The sequence below is a fragment of the Podarcis cretensis genome (assembly GCF_951804945.1).
Source record: "Podarcis cretensis genome assembly, chromosome: 2".
NCBI classification, from domain to species: domain Eukaryota; kingdom Metazoa; phylum Chordata; class Lepidosauria; order Squamata; family Lacertidae; genus Podarcis; species Podarcis cretensis.
Genome location: NC_137171.1, coordinates 5,441,810 through 5,463,918, shown reverse-complemented (window position 1 = coordinate 5,463,918; position 22,109 = coordinate 5,441,810). Strand labels below are relative to the sequence as shown.

General features: G+C 44.3%; 1 protein-coding gene across 10 annotated transcripts in view; it reads right to left on the bottom strand.

Moving 5' to 3' along the window:
- Nucleotides 1–21,445, bottom strand: part of SMARCC2 (SWI/SNF related BAF chromatin remodeling complex subunit C2) — a 32,482-nt gene extending 11,037 nt beyond the window's left edge. For 8 of the 10 annotated variants that reach the window (XM_079966648.1, XM_079966651.1, XM_079966650.1 and 5 more), the window contains exons 1-21: nt 21,282–21,445; nt 17,885–18,004; nt 16,652–16,737; nt 15,183–15,264; nt 15,005–15,097; nt 12,388–12,457; nt 10,626–10,695; nt 9,958–10,033; nt 9,602–9,733; nt 8,582–8,697; nt 7,935–8,059; nt 7,557–7,616; nt 5,751–5,788; nt 4,854–4,984; nt 4,693–4,764; nt 3,990–4,103; nt 3,465–3,618; nt 2,959–3,051; nt 2,400–2,519; nt 2,005–2,067; nt 1,066–1,324 (exon numbers count right to left, since the gene is read on the bottom strand). In XM_079966648.1, the coding sequence (XP_079822774.1) occupies nt 1,066–1,324; nt 2,005–2,067; nt 2,400–2,519; nt 2,959–3,051; nt 3,465–3,618; nt 3,990–4,103; nt 4,693–4,764; nt 4,854–4,984; nt 5,751–5,788; nt 7,557–7,616; nt 7,935–8,059; nt 8,582–8,697; nt 9,602–9,733; nt 9,958–10,033; nt 10,626–10,695; nt 12,388–12,457; nt 15,005–15,097; nt 15,183–15,264; nt 16,652–16,737; nt 17,885–18,004; nt 21,282–21,392 (2,185 nt within the window). In that variant the 5' untranslated portion in view covers nt 21,393–21,445. The remainder of the gene's footprint in view (nt 1–1,065; nt 1,325–2,004; nt 2,068–2,399; nt 2,520–2,958; nt 3,052–3,464; nt 3,619–3,989; nt 4,104–4,692; nt 4,765–4,853; nt 4,985–5,750; nt 5,789–7,556; nt 7,617–7,934; nt 8,060–8,581; nt 8,698–9,601; nt 9,734–9,957; nt 10,034–10,625; nt 10,696–12,387; nt 12,458–15,004; nt 15,098–15,182; nt 15,265–16,651; nt 16,738–17,884; nt 18,005–21,281) is intronic. The other 2 variants (XM_079966657.1, XM_079966649.1) reach the window with 1 other exon arrangement.
- Between the last annotated feature and the right edge of the window lie 664 nt (nt 21,446–22,109).

Sequence of the window (22,109 nt, the reverse complement as noted above, 5' to 3'; positions counted from 1 at the left end):
ACGGGTGGCCCAACGGTGCATGCAGGGAGGATACAGGGAGAGGGGCAAAATGGGCATTGCATTGCAGTGCAGGTGCTGCGAGCAGCAAGAAATCCTTTTGCGCCTTTTCTACCCACTAGGAAGTGGCTGAGATAGTCAAGAGTTGCAGCTGAAACAGAGCTGGGCGGGAGGCCACTGGGGACACAGGAGCTGAAGAATTGCATCTGATCAGGTGTAGTAGCTCTGTCAGCAATTAGCATCTCATTTCAACAACCACTACATGACATCCCAGTCTACTTTCTGAGTGCTAGTGGATGCACTTTCCACCTATCAGGGCTTTCACACCTTATGGGGAGCACCTGAGTCCAACATCACATGTATGAATGCCATCTTCAAAAATATAAAGGGTCGCATGGAAGATGGAGCAAGCTTGTTTTCTCCTGCTCCAGAGGGTAGGACCCAAACCAATGACTTCAAGTTACAATAAAGGAGATTCTGACTAAACATCAGGAAGAACTTTCTGACAGTAAGAGCTGTTTGACCATGGAACAAACTCCCATGAGAGGTGGTAAACCTACTTTGGAGGTTTTTAAGCAGGGGCTGGATAGCCATCTGCGATGGATGCTGTTGCTGCAGCATATACCTGTATTGTACTTGAGTCAAGTCGTGAAAATGCCCTCATTTCCTCTACAAGATGAGACTGTGGAACAGAGTATTGGCTAGGCTTTCAGAAAGTAGCAAACTCAGAGATCTCAGACCAACAAAAGGTGAGGGAGGGGAAGTGAGAATGCTTGTTTGGGGACTTATCTGTGAGTCTCTGACCCAAGTTCAGCCTGGGTATTAGCATCACATAAATGACAGCAAAAAATTCCTTACTTGTTCCCAGGATGCTGGCCCAGAATTTGGCATCCTGAGATCCACAGCTTTCCTTTTTTTAAAAAAAAGTATTTAAGTCTGTAGAGAAAAGCTTGTTAACATATGTGCACTATCAACTCTTAAAATAACTGCACCCATTTACAGACTTAATAGCCTTTCCGTCCCTAAGGATGCTGTGGGGGGGGGGTCTGAAGTGGCCCAGTTAATTACCAAGGGCTGACTTGGCTGCTGCTGATGCCACACGAGGGTCCACAACAGATGCCAAGAAGGCCACGGTGCTCATCACGGGGTTGCCCGACTGGCTGAAGGGAATGGGTTGATAGGCCAGAGGCCCAAGAGAGGCCTCCGAGTCCTCCAGGTAAGGGTCCTCGATAGGAAGACGCAGGAAATGCAGAATGCACTCGTCCTGCGTGCGGCTGCCAACGTGCTCAGAAACTTTGTTCCAGTCATCCTTGTACATCTCCAGAGCCTAAAAAGCAGTGAAGAGAAATGGCACATTGGACATGAACGGTCAAGGGCAAGGATCAGAAACAGCCAGTCAACAGCACCACAATAGATGTTCTACATGCCTGAAGCTTTTCAGAGGCCAGACTCACATTCAGTGCCCATGTTTAGTGTAGCTCCTAAATAAATGCATATTTCTGCGCACAATTCAAAGTGTTGGTGTTGACCTTTAAAGCCCTAAATGGCTTCAGTCCCGTATACCTGAAGGAACATCTCCACCCCCATTGTTCAGCCTAGACACTGAGATCCAACTCCAAGGGCCTTCTGGTGGTTCCCTCAATGCAATATGTCAAAGAGATAAGAAAATGTTATGACTTTTTGTAGACATTTGAAGGCAGCCTGTATCAGGAAGCTTTTAATGATGTTGTGTTTTCTTGCTTTATATTTTGTTGGAAACCACCCAGAGTGGCTGGGGTAAACCAGTCAGATGGGCGGTGTATAAGAAATTTGCTGTTGTTGTTACAAATGTTGTATATTTTATGTATTTGTGAGTCAGAGATACAACTTTCAAAAACCTATTCAGTGTCTCAGTTCACAGTATGTGTGGGTGGCCTAAGCACAAATTGGGGGCAGGAAGAGGAAGCAATACTCAAGAAGTGCCTTAGGCACTTTTGTGGGAAGATAATCATGTTTCTGTCCTCTCACCTCCAGCAGCAGCAGTGTCTCCTGCTCTGTCCACTCACGAGTAGCACTGGCAGCAGCTTTGCTCTGTGGGGAAACCACGCATTAGAACACAACCCTGGTCACTTACCAGGAGGCCTCCAGCCCCATAATCTGACCATCACGTGTCCTTAGAGGCCTCTTTCTCAGTGTAAGGTTTTGGCACGTCTGCCTTGGAGGGGCTTTCTGTTCTTCAGCTGTACTCTCCGGCTCAGCCTTGGGCCAGAACTGGAGAGGAGCTGGCTGTTTCTCTCTTACCCAGTCCTGTGTCCCTGCATGATCTAGGCAGTGGGCGGAGGCAACCCGTTGTCTCTTGGTGGCCCTCTGTACACCAACCAGGGAACAGATACCAGCAAACCCACCCTCTCCCCACTCTTTACCTTGGAAGGAGCATTCTTCTTGGTGTACATGTCAGTGCGAAGCCCAAAGTTTTGCATGTCTGGTGGCTTCTCCTTGCTCTTGTCAGGGAAGTTCAGCATCTGCTGGGAAGCAGTGGTTTGCTGGGGAAAGAGAAGAATGAGCTCCCTGTGATGTAAACACAGCCCGAGAGAAAACATGTCCATCACCGCATTCTATTTGTGGCCAATTTACAACACAGACTGCAATGGTTGGACAGCAACCATACACCTCTGTTGTGAAAAGATAGAAGCTGTCCACTTCTTGGATGGGTCTGAACTTTCAGTGGCAGACATCTGCAGGTGCCTTCTTTTTTGTGACTTGCTTGACCTTTGACAATGAAACTTTACAGTTAGCCTATAAGGGAAACTATAACCAACAACATTTAAGAAACCCCTGAAGTGAGAGATGTGACAATTCATCTCTTATGCATCCTAAAAATTGATGGGAAAGAAGGGGGAAAGTCCATACAGCCCTGCTCTTTTAGACCCCAGAAACACTGACAATTTATAGTTCCCTTCCAGAAGCTCTCCTTTCTCATACCAGCTCAGGTTTCCCCTTCACCGTCTCAGTGACAAGGTCTTCAATCTCCTTGCTCTTTCGTCCAGCCTTAGTATCGCTATCGCTCTGACGACTCTGAAGAATAAGCACAATTTTGCACTAAGCCCCAGTCTGATGTATCTTTTAGGATAGGAAACAAAGAAATGAAGTCTTCCATAGAAGCAGGGGTGATTTGATGCTAGCAAATTGATTCTACCTTGCATGAATGTGGAAATTCCCCCTGCTACTTCCTGGCTTTTTAAACCCAGACCAAAACAACCATTCTCTAAAGGGATTTTGGGTTGTCCCAATTACTCCCCACTCCCAATTTTCTGATGCTCTAATTAATATGTCTACTAATTCATTTTATCAGATGTTTCTAGATTCTTGTATAATTTCATTTTGCTTTTAATGTGTTTTGGACACTACCCCTTGAAGATTTTTAAACCACCAAGCTATAAACATTTAAAATACCTAAATGAAATTGAATAAATTTCTTCTCACGCTACCTGGGGTGTTTTGGGCTGCAGTGGCACCAATCCCGAAGGGGTGTCAGCCAGAACATGGAAATGAGATGTAGGTGGTGGTCCCATGGGTGTCGGCCGGCTCTCTGCATCCACTTGGTAATTAATGAGCCCCCATTGTTCCAGGAAGGCGTGGACTCTGCATGAGAGGATCAGAGTTGGACCCAAAGCTCAGCCATGTGGCAAATTCTATTCTCTGCTTTTAAGAGGACCGGGAGCTGGACTCCCACCCCAGGACAAATTATCTGCCAAACAGCCAGATAAGGAAGATCAATTTTGTCAAACAAGAAGACTCTCAAGCAAAACTTCTGTTTCTTCTTCAACAGGGCATGTTCAGTCAACCTTTTCATCACCTTTAAATAATTTTTACTATTAAACACAATGGGAGCTAAGAAACGAGGAAAAATCCTCCTGCGCTAAGCGCTGTATGAAAGATAGAATGCTAGAGGCAGCTTCTGTCTTGAATACATTCCTTCTGGCTTTGCTCAGCTATTCTGTTTCTCAGCATACCTCATGATGGCACACACATCCCCAGCCAGGTTCCGACGGCAGGCAGTCGAGGTTAGGTACTCCTGTGGATTGAGCCGGTATGTGTCAATCATGAAATTGCGGTATGCCAAGTAGCTAAAGTGCAGCAGGAAGAAAAAGATGACAGTCAGAACCACTATTTATAACCCATGTCACCCTGTAAAGTATTCCCATGATATTAAGACCTATTCTCTCCCATATACTACAGAGGCCAGTATAATGGTTCCCTAACTTTTTTTTACACTGACTACTTGAAAACTGCTGAGGGTCTTGGCAGACCACTTAATACTTTTTCTGTCCATTGTAGCAATTGTAATGCACTGTGCCAAATGCTGTATGTTTTTTAATTGTACTTTGTTATTGCTGTCCTTTATTATATATGGCATTTTATTATTATTCCACAGAATTCAAACTGCAGTACAATAACATGCAACATAAGAAATAAAAGAAGCTACAAAAATACAAGTAAAAATTAATATATTTAATGCAGTGGATGTGCCATCTCCCTGCTTCAAACTGCAAGATTACATGCCATGGACCACTTGAATGAAACTTGAAAGCAAGTTTGGGAGTCCTTGGATTAGGAAATAAGAAGACTTCCCCCAGCCCTCCTCTTACCAGAGGAAAAAGGTTGCCACATTTACTATCCCAGAACAGACCTTATTGCTTATAACAGCAATCTTACATTTCAGGAGTCTTTGACTTGTTTTTGCCATTGAAAAATTCCGGGAGGGCTCTCCGCTCAATAGCATGGACGCTGAGGAAGAATCAAAAGGAAGCGTTAGAACAGACTGGAAGGATGGAGGTACTGAGAGGAAAAGCCCTCCCTGGTCCCCACTCAAGCACCTGTTATAGTCAAACCAGGCTGCGTAGCTGGGGATGATGATGTGATGCGTCTGTTCGGTGACATTGTCTTCATGGAGGTCAGGGTTCTTGGTCTGCTCTCCTTTGTTTCCAGCATTGTTCTCCTCTTCATCCTGAAACCAGAAAGCTCCTGAGTAGGCAACCTGAGTGCCCATTGTTTTCTTACGACTTTTGTTCTTAAGCTTCATTTTAAGAGAAGCCTAGGATGGAATTGCTTGTTCGTGCAGCACTCAGAAAACCTGAGTCCTTCTCAGAGGGTGACAGTAGGCAGGTGTACAGACAAACTGCTAGGTGATGAGAGAGAAATCAAGGGTGCTTTGCTGTTTCAGAGGTTGCTATGGCACAAGCATAATTATGGGTGCTGTCACAGGCCTCCAAGGAGGTGCCCTTCCATATCTTTGCAGCACTGAAGCAATGGAATTGTGTCCACTTCTGCCCAGGCCAAACTAGGGCAAGGAAAGAAGAACCAGAATATTAGCCTGTTTAGTAGGAAAAGAGCAGCAGACTAGGCAAAAACAGAAGCTGTGGTGTCATCTTGCATTCTACCTGTGGGATGATGCAATGGGTGTACTAAGGACACATCCCTGTTGATGCAAGTTCCATTGGCTCCCTCTGTGCCTGGGAGGAATGTGGGCGTCATCACCAACACAGCCCCTGATTGGTTGCCACGGGTGGTGTTTCCAGAACATGCTTGCCATTTTTATGTCATTTAGGGATTTTCGGGTTGTGAGTTTTTCCATTCCTCTCCCAGGTTGAACACACTGCAGGCTAAGGATACAGTGGCCGTTCTGCTATCATTGTGGCAGCCCTCACCTTCCCATCCCCAGGCCATAATTAAAGGGTAGGATTTCTCTGTGAGTTGAGTCAGACTTGGCTCACCTTGCCTGCAGTCTCCATGTTCTCATCTTCTGGCTCATCTGGAAAGCAAAAATGGCAAAGGCAACCTTAGTCATGTAGACCAATTTGTACTCATTCTACAGTAGTTGGGAATATTACACTGAGTTGAGTACTTATGAGATTCCTGTACATGCAGATACCTAAATGTGTGTCCAATCATATTTTACAAGGGGGGAGGAGATTATAAAGGTATTTTAGTGAGCAGAAAGCAAGGAGGGTGGTTTTTTTTTTGCATTTCACTGACCCTCTAAATAGTATTAAAAGTTTATTACTGATTATTGTTTTTGGTTTAAACTTCCATTTTTCCCCAGGGCGTGTATTTGTTACACGGAATATGAGCCCCCTTGACAACATGTTAGCATATTAATCAATCTTGGCTGAAACATTGCAGCTCATTCTGAGTACTTGACATAGATGGAGCTATAAATATAACCTTTTTTGTAAAAACTGCTAGAAACTGGAAGTGGCAGAAGAGTTTAATGTCTTGTTTTATATGTGTGTGTATTACATATGCATGCACTAATCTATTCTGTACATGCGCACAGGTATTTTTAAATACACACTATGACTAATACATTTATTGACTGGGGTCCAAATTGCTAATTAAGCTCGCACAAGGAGGCATGTAAATGGAATTTTTTGCTTTCTTCCTTAAACAGCTGACTCCCATGACATATCAAAACTTTCTTTTGAACTCCTGTTTCAAAAGCAATTTGCCATATGGCACAGGAGATTGTTGTTTGATGAAAACAAGTCTAAATCCCCCTTGAGCTTAAGACAGCAAGCTGTGAGGCTCTCTGGATTCCAGCCAATAAGCCTTTGGCTTCTTATACCCTCTCTCTAGAACATCTGGTTGACAGTTGCAATTTGGCAGCTCTTAGGGTCTACTGGAATTACTCAGGCATAACTTGCTACTATTACTGCATTTGCCAGTTTGGCTTACGTACACCGATTTTCTGATTCATGTTTACTTAACCTACTTCAGAGATCTACAGAGGCCACTTCTTAGGTGTCTACTCTGCCTAGCTTATGCTTCTGTGGAAGCTCCAACAGCCAGTCTCTTCCAAAGAAGCAAACACGTGGGCAAATCAAACACCAATGTGGACTTCACTCATAATGCAAGTTTATTTTACAACCCTGCCACAAAAATGTCACGTTTCAAGCAGCCCTTAGTATAGCATCTCAGGACATTAGTCGCAAGTCAGGACTCAGGGGTGACCAGTTTTCAACACTCACATGAAGTGAATTTCATGCCCTCCAACATGTGGTTCTTCACAGTAACAAAGGGGGGATGCTACTCAATGAGCCTTTATTGTGGTTTAATATTGCTACCAGGTGGCGCTGTGGGTTAAAGCCTCAGCGCCTAGGGCTTGCCGATCGAAAGGTCGGCGGTTCGAATCCCTGCGGCGGGGTGCGCTCCCGCTGCTCGGTCCCAGCGCCTGCCAACCTAGCAGTTCGAAAGCACCTCCGGGTGCAAGTAGATAAATAGGGACCGCTTACCAGCGGGAAGGTAAACGGCATTTCCGTGTGCGGCTCTGGCTCTGGCCAGAGCAGCGATGTCACGCTGGCCACGGGACCCGGAAGTGTCTCCGGACAGCGCTGGCCCCTGGCCTCTTAAGTGAGATGGGCGCACAACCCCAGAGTCTGTCAAGACTGGCCCGTACGGGCAGGGGTACCTTTACCTTTACCTTTACCTTAATATTGCTACCTAATATCCAGCAAACACTGAAGAACATGCACTTATTCCCATTCAAAGAGCGGGATAACAAAAGAAAAAATATCCCTTACCCAAATCGGTCATGGTGCCACCCTTCACAGGAGCCGATTCAGAGTCTTTCTTGGTGTTAACTATGCAAGACAGAACAAGGAAGGAATACTTTACTGAGAGAAAATTCTCAAAGGTTCTTCCCACCTGCCCTGTCATAGAGAAGCACCTCCTGGAAGATTCATATCTATTGCACTGTAAGGAGCAGACAGGCACAGAGATTGAAATGGAGTTGGGGGGGGAGGACTGTTTTATTCATCAAACTGGTTCACAAAGCAATGAAACAGCACTACTTTTGGTGGAGACACTGGTTAGTACAATCTTGACCTAGTGACCCCAGGACCCATATGGAGTGCGGGAAAGGACAATAGCTATGCAAGTCCAAAAGCTGTGATACTGACCTGTTTTTGGTAGTGTGACTTCTTCAACATTAGGGACAGGGGAAGGCTCATCCATGTCTTTAGTGAGGTCTTCTTGCTCCTCTTCACGGTGGCCACGCTTGGATTTGGTGTAGGGAGTGGAAGGCCTGTGGAGGGAGGTGTAAGGAGAGAGATCCATCAGCCTTGTTGGAGCAAACTAATACAAGCAGAACACCCTGGACTCCATTACATATGGGCAGCACAAAGACTTGGTTGTGCACAGCAAACACTATGATCAATGTTTTTGTCCAAAAGGAGAAAGGTTTCTCTTCCAGCTTAAGTGTCACTTCTGGTAAGAAGGCACTTTGATGCTTATTCTCAAGAAAGGAAAATTAGGTGAAAGTGTCACGTGCTCATGGGGCAAATCCACAGCTGCATACAGAAAGTGGAGTCAGCAGTGTAATCAGTCAATGGAGTGGACGTGGTGGGCTGATTATCTGCCAATAATCTGTGTCCTCAGGAATCTACTAGGAAGCCTCATTGCAGAACACTTCAAGTTCCAATCTTTCTTTAAAGACAATGTAATTTATGGGGTTGTGGGGGAGCACAAGAGGACCAATAAAATCAAGGCTCAGCTACTTGATATCTAGTCAGCCCAAAAGGGGAAAAAAGGAAAAGCTTTTCCTCACCCTTTCTTGGCATTCTTCTTTTTTGCTTCTGGAGTAGGTGAAGGAGAGGGAGAACGCTTCCTTTTCTTATAGTTTCCTCCCTTCTTATCCCGTCGGTCTGAGTCAGGACTGTTAACCTAGAGAGATGAAATAAGGCAACTGTACAGAAGGAGCAATGATCAGCATCTGCTGAGGAAACAGCGAATGGACATTTCTCAGGCTTCTGTTCCTCACATTCTACACCAAGTCCATTACAGTTGGGAGACCTCAGTTCACAGGAAGTCAATAGTCTGTTTTGTGTGTCAAAACACAACAAGCAGCCTCACATCATCTGTTGCTAGGCAGGAGAAGGCAGTTGAGAGCTTGAATGCTTTTTTATATGAGAGAACTCCCATCATATTCCAAACAGCAGGGAAAAGGTGTGGCTTGGCCTCCTTCCTACAGAAATTGTGTCTAATTGTTTAAAAGGGGGGGGGGAGGTGGAGCACAGGAACTGAGGTAGAGCAAAGGAGCAATGACTTGCTGGCCCATGTCCAGAATATGAGCCAGGTATAAGACACAGGAACACAGAAGGTGGACCATATAGAACTTGATGGCTTTTGGAATTATTGCAATGAAAGCTGGACCAGATGGAACTTGGTTGGATCCAGCAAGACACTTCTTACATTTGTGAGCAAGTGTGAACGTTCAGGATCACACTACACACAACATCATACAAAGAAAGGCTATAGGATCGGAATCTCACAGCACAGGTTGATTTTGGATTAAAATGAATCTGCACTATGAGATTCTGATCCTGTAGCCTTACTTTGTATGTTTAAAAAAGCGTTGCTGGGCACAGAGGAACTCTATTTAAAAGACCAAAATAATACAAGAAGTGGACACAGAAATGGTGGGTCTGAAATATCATGCTCCTATATATGCGTTGGTCAGAGATGGTTTTGTTCTCGGTCTTAAGTTTTTCTCTCATTAGAACATAGGTATATTCAAGATATCCCAAAAGTATTATAAAGAAATGGAAGTTCTCTAAAAACATCGTACCTCATCAGTGAGAGTCTTGGCAGAGATTTTCTTCCTGCGGGAGACAGGGCTCTTCTCATCATTTACTTCATAGTCTTCTTCATTCATCCACTCATTGAAAGTGTCTGTGTCCAGGATCCATTTGCCATGAACCTTGATGTGAGGAGAAGAGAAACCCATCACTGAGCACCTTAAAGCAAGAAGGGAAATGAACCACTTCCCAACCCAAAATTGCAACAAGGAAAGGCTCAAAGGAATGTCTCTGGTCCAGTGGACATAACATGAATTCAGAGCCTCACATTCTGTGACAGCTGCCTTGAGTGACCCAATCCCAAGCTCTTTTTGTACTCAAACATCAAATGAAGGCAATCCTTTACCTTGCGGGGTTTCTCTGGTGTGGGTGCGTCCTCCACGGGGGCCTCAATTTCACTTGCTGGTATCCAGGTGTCATAGCTAAGAAGGAAAGCAGGTAGCAGTTGATTCAAAACCTCTCCTGCACAATGTAGCCAGTTTCAAGGAATGGATGTGGAAATTAAGGCACAAGTTCATCTATGCCCCACTTTCAGAAACAGGAAAAACTTAGCCAGATTCACATTCTGCAAATTTACAGGAAATAGCTAGTAGAAAACAAAAATAGCAGAGGATATAAACTGATAGCATCAGCTGCAAATACACACTACAATACAATACATGCTTCCTATACCTATATTGAGAAGTTACAGATAGGTAGCCGTGTTGGTCTGCCATAGTCAAAACAAAATAAAAAAATTCCTTCCAGTAGCACCTTAAAGACCAACTAAGTTAGTTCTTGGTATGAGCTTTCGTGTGCATGCACACTTCTTCAGATACACTTTTGAAAAACGTATTTGTTTCAATCAATTGTTTTATATTCAGTGTATCTGAAGAAGTGTGCATGCACACGAAAGCTCATACCAAGAACTAACTGAGTTGGTCTTTAAGGTGCTACTGGAAGGATTTTTTTTATTTTGTTTTGACTATATTGAGAAGGTTACAGTGGACAGATGCTAACCCTGCTCCTGCTCACCTGTCAGGGTAGTAGCCCCAGTGCAGGAGGACCTGTTTGTCTCTCTTCATGATCGGGCGAACCCACTCTTCTACAAGAAAGAGTAAACATGGATGATTACGATCAAGGTATTAATTCACTCTGGAAAGACTTTATTTCACACCGTTTGCATTGTGCAGCATTTTTACAGTGAACTACTTTGAGCCCCTGTAAGGGAAGTTGGGTAAAAGAATGGCTGCACCTGCATTAGCTGAGGTCATCTGCAGAGGCAGGTGGTAATTGGAGACATGGTCTTCTCAGAAGCGGTATCCCATTTGTGCAATTTCCACCCCAGGGAAGCTTACCCAACCTGCCTGTGCTGTAAGATCATAAGTGGAGGCTTTTCTCCAGATATGGGGTTGGGTTTTTTGTTTTGTTTCTTGCAGGGCAGGGGGGGATACATTATGTGGTAATGCAGAGAGGCCTCCTTGTGATGGAGCCCTGGTTGTGGAAGATCCTGGCCACAACCTATGTCTGGTGCCACACAACAATACTTTCTGTGCCAGGCATAACCCTTATTTGACTGAATATTTTAAGTATTGGTTTATGTTGTTAATCTGTTCTATTGTTTAACTTTTGAAAAACGTCTTTGTTTCAATCAATTGTTTTATATTAATGTACCGTATTTTTCGCCCTATAGGACGCACTTTTCCCCCTCCAAAAATGAAGGGGAAATCTGGGTGCGTCCTATGGGGCGAATGCAGGCTTGCGCTGAAGCTTGGAGAGCGAGAGGGACTTTCCGCAGGGCTGTCTAGGCTGTGGATAGTAGCCTGCTTCCAGGAACGCCGGGCATGCTGAAAGCAGAGTGCCCGGTGCTTCGGGAACACATCCACAGCCTAGGCAGCCCTGCGGGAGTTCTCCGCAGGGCTCCCCATGCTGTGGATAGCAGCCTGCCGCCCGGCAGGCGGGGCGCCCTGAAGCAGAGCGCCCGCGCGCCGGGCAGACATCCGCAGCATGGGGAGCCCTGCAGGAGTTCCCCGCAGGGCTCCCCATGCTGCGGATAGCAGCCTGCCGCCTGAGGCAGACATCGGCCAGCCCCACAAGCTCGGGGGACAGCAGGGAGGCGCAGCGCCGTTCCTCGACCTGGTTCGGTTTCCCCGACCTGCTTTTGGGGGGGAAATAAAGGGAAATTTTTTTTCCTTTATTTCCCCCCCAAAAAACTAGGTGCGTCCTATGGGACCGAGCGTCCTATGGGACGAAAAATACGGTATATTATTACAGAACGCCTCGTTAGTCATGCCTGCTGTAGACAGCTGAGATATCCTGAAAGAATGGGAGAGAAGTAGCTAACAAATATTGGAAGCGAGTGAAATATAAGTGCAATGGGGACCAAGTATCCTGCCTAAGAATGGTGCATTCTGGGATATGCAGAGTAAAAGCTATAAAGTATTTTAAATGCTGAAGGTGCTATGGAAAATATGAGTACTATTTTACATCTCTAGATTTAAATGATTTGTAAATCATGTTTCACTTTCCTTCACCACCACCACCACAGCCCCTTCCCCTTTACTAATGAACTGTTTACTATTGTTGCTGCTTTAAATGTGGTCTCTTTCACTCCAGCTGCACACGTGTCATTTCTGTACTGGAAAAAATGCGAGCAGCACTGCAATTTGCTGACTGTTTTATCAGCATGTCTAGCTACAGCCCAGTGTGGGATAATCAAGCATGCAACAACCAGAGATCACCCAGCAAGATGAAAGTTAAAATTCTACAACTGAATGAAAATAGACAGAAACCTTACCTTCTTCAAGGCTACCAGGGACAGGGAAGACAATATGGGAAGCATTGTTCTTATCTTCTGTTACTGTTCCCTGGAAAGAGATCAAAAGAGTGTATCAAAAGACCAGGACATCTGAATTCCAGCCTCATAATGAGGCAGGTTACAGAATGAAAGCTATCTGGAAAAGTTTATTTATATGCAATTAAACCTGTCTTCCTCTTAAGAAAATTGGATTCCAGGTGGAAAAATCGAAATTAGAAACAGAATTGCTAGAACCCAAAACTAAGGTTTTGTCAAAGATGTATAACTTGCTGCTGAAATGGAACACTCAGGATGAAACGGTGAAGTCTGCTATGATTAAATGGGCACAGGATGTTGGACATAATATTATGTTTGCTAACTGGGAACAGTTATGGACCACCAGTATGAAATTTACGGCATGTAACACCTTAAGAGAGAATATTATGAAAATGATTTACAGGTGGTACATGACCCCAGTCAAGCTTGCAAAAATTTATCACTTGCCCGACAATAAATGTTGGAAGTGTAAAGAGCCTGAAGGTACATTCTTTCACCTTTGGTGGACGTGCCCAAGGATTAAGGCTTTCTGGGAAATGATTTATAATGAAATGAAAAAGGTATTTAAATATACTTTCTTGAAGAAACCAGAGGCCTTTCTCCTGGGCATGGTTGGCCAATTGGTGCCAAAGAAGGACAGAACTTTTTTTATGTATGCGACAACAGCAGCAAGAATACTCATCGCAAAATATTGGAAGACACAAGATCTACCCACTCTGGAAGAATGGCAGATGAAGGTGATCGACTATATGGGATTGGCAGAAATGACCGGCAGAATCCGAGACCAGGGAAAAGAGTCGGCGGAAGAAGATTGGAAGAAGTTTAAAGACTATTTGCAGAAATATTGTAAAATTAATGAATGTTAGAATGATGTTGGACAGAAATTAAGTGGTTTCCAGCTGTAATGCCTTAAGAGATATGGAAAATAAGGTTCTGAAATAAGCAAAAACTAATGGTGAGGATTTGCTGAATTTATAATTTGAATTGGAATATAAGAATCCAAAGGGTGTTAAATTACATTTTATTCTTTTTTCTATTTTTCTGTTTATTTCAATCTGTATTGCATATTAAAGAGGGGAACTCGTGGAAGGGAACAGGTCGATTTTAGGGGATGGGAAAATATTTTTTAAATTGGGTCAATGATAAATAATTTTAAAATTTGGGGTAAGAATTTGTTGAATCTATTTGAAAGAATTGGAATACAAGAGGGGGAGGGGAGGGGAAGTCCTGGAAAGATGCCAATGAAAATTAGGTTTTAAATTTGGATGTTTTTCTTTTTCTGTTATATTTGAAAATCTTCAATAAATATTATTTTTAAAAAAAAATGAATTGGAATATAAGAAAGGGAGGTATGAGGAGGTCCGGAAAATAAGTTAAAAGAAAATAGGTAAAGGGAATTTTTTTGTGTTTTTAGTTGTTTTTATATTTTTGTGTGTGTATTTTTGTTGTTTCTTTTTTGTTGTTTTACAATGTATTATTCTGGAAAATTTCTATAAATATCTTATTAAAAAATAATAATAAACCTGTCTTCCTCAACGCCATGCTACACTAGCAAGAGGCCCAAATTGCTTATGAAGAGTTAAAACAGTTCTTAAAACCTCATTACTGGACCAAAACCACTTAGGTTTGGTGAAGCATCTCATCCTGTAAGCAGTTTAGGTAGGCCTTACTTCTCTTTGGTCAGCCTGAACTGGTTTGAACCACCTGTTCTCCTTTGCAGCTCTTTATGACAGGGACTCCCACTTGGAAGTACTTCACGGTCGCACCTCTTTTCCGCACAAAACTCACTTTTCCCATGATGCCCTTAGTTGTCTTCCCCAACAAAAACAAAATACAGTGGTACCTCGGGTTAAGTACTTAATTCGTTTCAGAGGTCCGTTCTTTACCTGAAACTGTTCTTAACCTGAAGCACCACTTTAGCTAATGGGGCCTCCTGCTGCCGCTGTGCCGCCGGAGCACGATTTCTGTTTTCATCCTGAAGCCAAGTTCTTAACCCAAGGTAATATTTCTGGGTTAGCGGAGTCTGTAACCTGAAGCATATGTAACCTGAAGCGTATGTAACCTGAGGTACCACTGTATATGCATGTGGAACTGGAACTGCTCACACACATCTTTTGCTTTCCTTGTGTTTATCTCCTGCAGTGTCCTTATTTAGATTATTCTCTCCTTGAGCCTTTTGTTTTGCATTACTCTGTAAACTCTCAGGCATGGTAGGAGTGCTGAATTGCTTAAGTACCCACACCATCAGATCATTACTGTTCAGTGGTATTTTCCCAACTTTTAAATGCCCTCTTTACAAAATTCATTAGTAGAAGGGTGTCACCAACTTATCATGTACCATTCCATGGGAGAGACTTACTTCTTTTAATATTTTAATGGTCCCTTGTGGACAAGTTATTCAAATGAAAACTTACATACAACATCGTGGCAAGCAAGCAGATGTGTTGCTATATTATTCTTAATTCCCAAGCATATCACTATCTCAGCCATTTTCAGACATGCATGACCCTCTGAAAATTTTTGTGATACCCAGCTAATGCTGTTCTGCAATCTCACCCACCTGGTGCCGTTTCACAATGTCTTTCAGCTTGGCCTGCAATTTAGGGTCAACGTCTGGATGCAAATAGATGTTAGGTCGGGAGAGACAATTGTTCTGGAAGAAAAATAAATAGTGCAGATGAGCACCTGGTGGCCAGAAATCCATAAATGGGCAGAGAAAGGGAAAGAAATCACCTTACCTGCACCAGAGATTTTTCGATTGTCATGAACATCTCCACATTGCGGTCCATCCGTGATGGATTCTGGAAATCGAAACGCCGCCTTATTGGAAGAAAAGAGCAACCTTAATAAAAATCAGAGTTCATGTTTCTTAAATGTTCTATTTTACAAATCTAGACTTTTGAGGAAGAGTGGAAACGGGCCACAGAATCAACTGGCCTGGTTCACACATCACTATAGCTGATGTTAAACTACAGTTCAGTGCAAATGGCCAGTGTGTTGCTCAAGAATCCCTACCTCATTTCTCCCCCACTTTCTGGCTGTGCCAGAAGCAACAAACCACAAGCTTTGGCTTACTGCATCAAGGAAACCTGGGCCTGTGGTCCATTCCTCCCCAAACAGACCATGAGTGCTACCTAAAGTTTGTTCTTGGCTTATTGCTTGTTGTTTCTTTGGGGGAAGCAAACAAATGAGCCCAAGGCTTTTCGCTCCCAGCACATTATGGTCAGAATTGCGAGAGGAGCAAAGCTGGGACTTCAGAGTATATTTACCAGGACAGTGCTCACTCACAAGAAAGCATAGTTAAACACAATTAAACATTAACTATTGTTTAACACAACGTGCACACAATGAAAAATTTGAATGTGGATTATGATAAAGCTAGAGCAGTATTTAGCACTGTGAACCCAAATGCATCCCGGGGGGTAGATACATTCATATAAAAAATGGTAACATGCAGGCTGTACTCCTCATTCATATCACTGCCTCCAAGCAGCCAGATCCACACTACACATTTAAACCAGTATCATACAACTTTAAATATTCATGGTTTCCCCAAAGAATCCTGGGAGCTGTAGTTTGCTCAGCGGGTTGAGAGTTATTATTATGAGACTCCTTACAAAGTGACAGTTCTCAGAATTGTTTAACAATCAATCCCTCTTCACAGGGAACTCTGGGAATTGTGGCTCGGTGGGGGGAATATTGGTCTCCTAACAGCTCTCAGCATCCTTTAACAAACTATAGCTCCCAGGATCCTTTGGGGAAAGCCATGACTGTTCAAAGTCATATGATACAGCTTTCAGTGCATAATGCAGATTAAAGACTCCACAACAGCAAGTTGCTCCCTTACACACAACATTGCTTGTGAAATGACACTATCTCAGTACCATTGTCGCTTTGCAAACTATATTCAGATTCTTACATTGTTAATCTCTGAAGGGGAGAGTGTCAAGTTCAAGAATATTTTTTTAGCAGGATGAGATAGATAAATTTAATTAAATAACTAAAATGTCCTTGTTCTATAACCCCATCCTCCCTGGGGGAAAAAATGGATGGAAGGTGAAGAAACTGTTGTTCGCAACATTCAGATGCATTCAAATGACCTCTTTTACAAGCACCAAATCTGTCAACTCCTACCCTACCAATACACAACCAAAAACCTCTACCCTATCATGGAATGTGGTGAGAATAGTAAAGTAAAAATGCTTACCATCCTTGATCGCTCTTGAATTTATAGGCTGCTGCAAGGATGTGACATAGGGCACCACCAGCTTTGAAATCTAAGAAGCATTTTATCTATAATAGAGATAGCCAGAGTTAGAGTTAGATGAGCTGCATCTACTCCAGAAGACGGCCTTCTTAATGGAAAATCTCATGAGCTCTCCTTCTGTTAGGGTGGAGAACAACAGAATTCAGAGCACCTTAGAAAAAGTGTCTGATGCTAAGAGTATAGAACTGAACTCTGGTCAGAGAGGGTACCACTGACTATCAAGCAAGAGAGATTAAAGCCCAGCAAAATAACTTTAGTTACAGATACATGACTTGGATGAATAGCAATGCAATAAGCCGAAGAAGTGGAATATAAAAATTTGAACCCATCCTTCAGGAACCAACCAAAGCAACATTATAATCACCCTGCTGCAAGGAAGTCATGGAAAGCAACAAGATCTAAGCCATCAAAATTTAAAATGATTTTGAATTATATTTGCACTGAATTTTGTATGGCAGTGTAGATATAGTCAGTATAATTTGTTTTTATGCTAATCTATATCAGTGTAAATGTTTTATGTTATCCTTCTCTATTTTTATAAACAGCATAAAAAGATTAAACTGACTTCCAAGCTAGCAAAGCTTAGACGAACAACCAAGAGCATAGCAAGAGCAATATCCGTCAGTGCCAGCCTGAATCAAAACCTGACACAATTGTTTTCTCCGGGAATGCAATAATTACTGCTTATTATGTGTCTCTCCCAAGCATAATATTCTGAAAAATCCCAACAACACAGAACTGCATGCTTACACAGGGAAATACCATGGAGTTCTGCAAATAGCTAAGCCCCAGAAAACCTTGTATTTTATGTGCCCAATTCCTGCTATCGTTACAGAATCTCAGAACTGTTTCATACTAGAATGAGCTAGTAGGCTGAGGTGCTCTAGTAAAGGACCACATCAGGAAGAAAGATTTGCTCTAGTCCTCTGTCCAATGTGATAAGCTTTCTGAATGAGGAACCACTAAAAATAACTCTGCCCCTCCAACGTTCAAGTTTTGCAAGTTTCTAGTACCTCAGCCTATCATTTTATTCTGTATAAGAAGACTAAACTGTTCTTAGGCAGACAAGACAGATAGAGAGACAGACAGGAGATCTCTCTAGAAGCAACCTACTCTGCGGAAGATGCTTTTCTTTCTCTACCACACCTGAACCAAGACAGCTGTGAGACTCACCGGTAACTTTGTGAGTGGTGCATTGCTGACATGTTTTCCAAACACCTCCTCTTGGAACTGCAGCAGCTGTACTACTAGGCTGGACAACGACTTATTGGTAGGTGGCTCTGCTTGGATGTACTGCGGGAAGAAGGACCGAGGCTTAGATGACTCCTATCCAGATCACTCTTTTAAGCAGCAATCAAGCACATGTGAGATCTTGGCAAGGAATAGACTGAGTATTCATCATTTTCAGCAACTGGGTTATGATGACCAACATGCCCTAACCTAAAGTGAGTTACCACTGGTAGCGACACAACCAATTTTTTCCTTTGTTTTTCAGAAGGAAAAGAGAAAGAGGCAACAGAGGAAAACAGAGACATACACAGCAAATAAAGATAAAGGTGTGTCTTACAATGCAGGTTAGGATGAAAAGTGGATTCCAAGTATCACTGAAAGAGATGCTTTTTCAGAAGGAAAAAATGGCACACCTAAAGAGATTCTACACACAAAGCAATTCTACACACTAAGCAATCCTACTATGGAATAAGAAAGATCCACTAGGCACAGGACAGCACTCTCAAGCAACAAGAGTTCTTCAAAGAACTGTGGGTACTAAACAAAGCTGGTTCTGGCCTCTAAAAACTTTCAGTCAAAATGGGAAATCTTGAATATTATGTCAGGAGAATATTATGTCTAGCAAAGGACTGAACTAACACCTAACACTAATGACTATTTTTAATTCTGTATATAATGAGGACATTTTAGGGGTCCTATGTAGACAAAGAATCATGGCCTCAAATCGGCACAATAACCATTTTCATGTGTGGGCAATGAGACTTTCAGTTGCAGAGCACTGCAGCCTTCACAGAAGCTCATTTCATATCAACTCAGGTGGCACACAGATGAGAGTATAATCAACTATATTCTTAAATCATTCTGTAGTCTGCTGCAGGCATAAAAAATCGCAATACTCTTGTGGAGAATACCCCCACCCCACCCCATCATTGTTCCAGATTTCGTATGATACAACTACCACTGATGTGACCTGGTTCATAGTTTTACTTGCAAACATTTCACATCTCCAAAGTTGTGTTCCCAAGAAAATAGGTTTGTTGAAGTCTCAACGCTGAGAACACTACCCAGCATGTAAGAGATAACTACACCATTTGAAATTACTATCAACAAAGTTTCTATGGAACAAACGGTGTGTGAACATTGCAGAAACATCTATGTGCCATGGTGCTTTGGTGTAACCGTGTGCATTCAGAATATGTTCCCTCTTAATTGCCATGTCTATTGCCCTATTCTTTTTAGCTTGCATCCTCTGCACATTTGTTGGGGAAATGTGGGGTGGGAGGGAGAAGAATATATTTTCTCTCTCCCCCTCAGCAAACAGCATTTCAAATTTTGGGACAAGAGTCTCAGCAAAAGTCTGGACGTACTCAATATTAGCAATGCAATTATTCAGACATAAGTCTCACTGTATTACAAGATACTCCCAGGTAAGTGTAGCTAGGATTGCAGTCAAATCTGTTAAAGCATAGCTGTCAACTTTTCCCTTTTCTTGCGAGGAATCCTATTCGGAATATGGGAATTTCCCTTTAAAAAAGGGAAACGTTGACAGCTATGTGTTAAAGCTTTAAAGCATACTTCCTGTGAATACTTTTTATACCTTATAAATAACAATATTTATAACTATAACTCTTTCTCGCTAATACATGAAGCAGGTCCATCCCATTTCTTTAAGCGCTGGGCTTTGTGACTTTGCCATGCATTAACTAGTACACAGGTCCATTTAACTGTGTGTAACAGCAGACTGTGAAGCAGGGAACTGACCACAAAAAGGGATGAGGGGGTCCCCACCCCCCCTTGCTAAACTTCACCCCTACACAACAGAAGCTCAGGCCTCCTTGATTTGCCTGGTGTGCAAGTACCAGCCAAGTATGCAAACAAAGTTTCATGCGTGGATCATTCCAAGTACATTTAAAGACAGCATTTTTTTAAAGTTCCACATTGCTAGCGCTAGTAAAATTATGGGAGTTAGAATGAGAATCCATTCAATGCTGCTCCTTCTTCAGTTGTTGCAAATGACATGAGGGCTGGCAAGAGTTGAACTTGCAGGGAAGTGGTGAACATCAGGTCACAATCTGTCACTCCAAACACAGAAAGCTGTCTGGTGACTCAGACATTCTCACTTGGAAGGTCAAAGGTAAACAGCATGGGAACCAAGACCCATGCTGCTTGCTAGAAAGGATGCAACTGTCAAACAGCAGAGACCCTGAAACAGGAAAACTACCAGGCAGTCTTCCACGTGCCTTCATCCCAGAAGGTTGCACGTGTCCTCAAACTCCCCATCCACACATATTACGTGTGTGTGTGTGTGTGTTGGAGAGGAGATTGCATCAACATTCATTTCAGCTTCTGGGCTTTTGGCTGATCAGGGGACCACAGAGGAAAGCTGAAAGGAGCAGGGAATCTAACATGCAAATAGCCTCAGTAATCTGGGGAGAGGAGTCTCTTATTGCAGACTTAATGAAAGGAAGAGGCAGAGAAGTAAACTGCAACACACAAAAGCATTTCCATTTTCTGCTGACAGGAATCAGATAAACTGAAAAAGCAAAGCAAAGTACCCCAGAGATTATGGGGCATCTGAACAGCTCTCCTGGAGGCAGGAAAGAAAACCACTACAGTGCAGCGCACCCCGTTTGCAGAAGACTAATGCTTCCTGCCCTGTTATATTTCTGCACGTCAAAGAGGACAGTTTCAGCAGGTGGGAGATCATTTATTGAAGTCAACTGGGGATTGCTTCAGGAGGGGGGGGGTGAACCATTTGGAAGAAGAAGAAGCGGGTGGGGGAGTTCAGTTAATATGTCAGTGAATGAAACTTTCAGGGACTCGGCTGGGAGAGATCCACTTGGAATCAAATGAGGGAGAGATGCTTCAAGGGACAATGGGGGCGCCCCGCAGGAGGCAGCAGGGGTCAAGACGCCAAGGGGTCAGAGCAGGGAGGGAGTCTGCACCCCGGGGCGGCCTGGAGGGAAACAACAATGGGATGCCAAAATGGGGTCCCCTTGTCCTGCCAGGCACCGTCTCCGGAGGAGGAGGGCGGAGCGGGATCGCGGCCGGGGGTGCGGGGTGGGGTGGCGGGGACCCCCGCTCCCTATGGAAAAAGAGGGGGCGCGCTGCACCTCCCCTGCCCGCCAGCTCCCGCCCCTTCTGCTCCTGCACCGCCGCGCGCCCCCCAACCAGCCCCCAGCCCCTGCTCGCTTGTGGGGGGCAGCCCGGGCACGCGCGGCGGGGTCCCGAGGAGGGAGGGAGGGGCGGAGCGGGGGGAGCAGCCGAGGCGGAGGACGGGCGCCCCCGTCTCGCGGCCGGGGAGGCAGGAGGCCCGGGCCCCGGGCAGGAAGGCCGCTACCTTCTTGTAGTTCTTGCTGAGCCAGATGCGCGCGCTGTCGAACTGGCTGACGGTGTCCGAGGCCTCGTAGTACTTGACGTTGGGGCCGCCATCCTTTTTCCGCACCGCCATTTTCCCAGCGCCGCCGGCCTGGGCCGCGCCGCCGCCTCCGCTCGCCCTGCCCGCTGCGCCGCCGCCGCCGCCGCCGCCACGGCCCTCGCAGCGCCCTCTGCTGGCGGCCGCTGCCCCGCGCGGCCCGACGCAGCGACCCCTCCTGGGCAGAGAGGGAAAGGGAGGAAGCGGGGAAAGCCGCGCCACGGTTTGGAGGCGAAGCGCCCCCTGCAGGCGGAGAGGGAGGCTGAAGTGCGGGGAACGGCAAGGAGTCGGGCGCATCTTCCACCGGAAACAAGTGTGGGTGTACATAATATGCATGCATGCATGTTTATACATGTATGTATATATTTTGGGACTGAATGTTCTGTTTAGTGATGGGAAAGGACACGGATTGAAGCTGAGACTGAAAGTAGCCAAGAATAAATTCCCCTCTTTCCTTCAGTTCAGGAAATGCAGGAGGAGGGCTAAAAAGCGAAATGTTGTAGCTAACAATTGGGTTGAGTGTGAGTGGGATCAGGGCATTCAGAAGTAAGGGATCCCTTGGGGAGAAATAAGAAAACAAGGCTCAGGCCATATGCTGGGTTGGGGTGCAAATGGCTCATGAATTCGCTTGTTTTCCTGTTTCCTCTGCACTGTAAACCTGCAGGCAAGGCCTAGGTTTCTTTTATCATTGTAAGGCACCTTTACGACACAAATGCATTTTGAGAAATGCATTACAAAGGCATCTTCAATAAT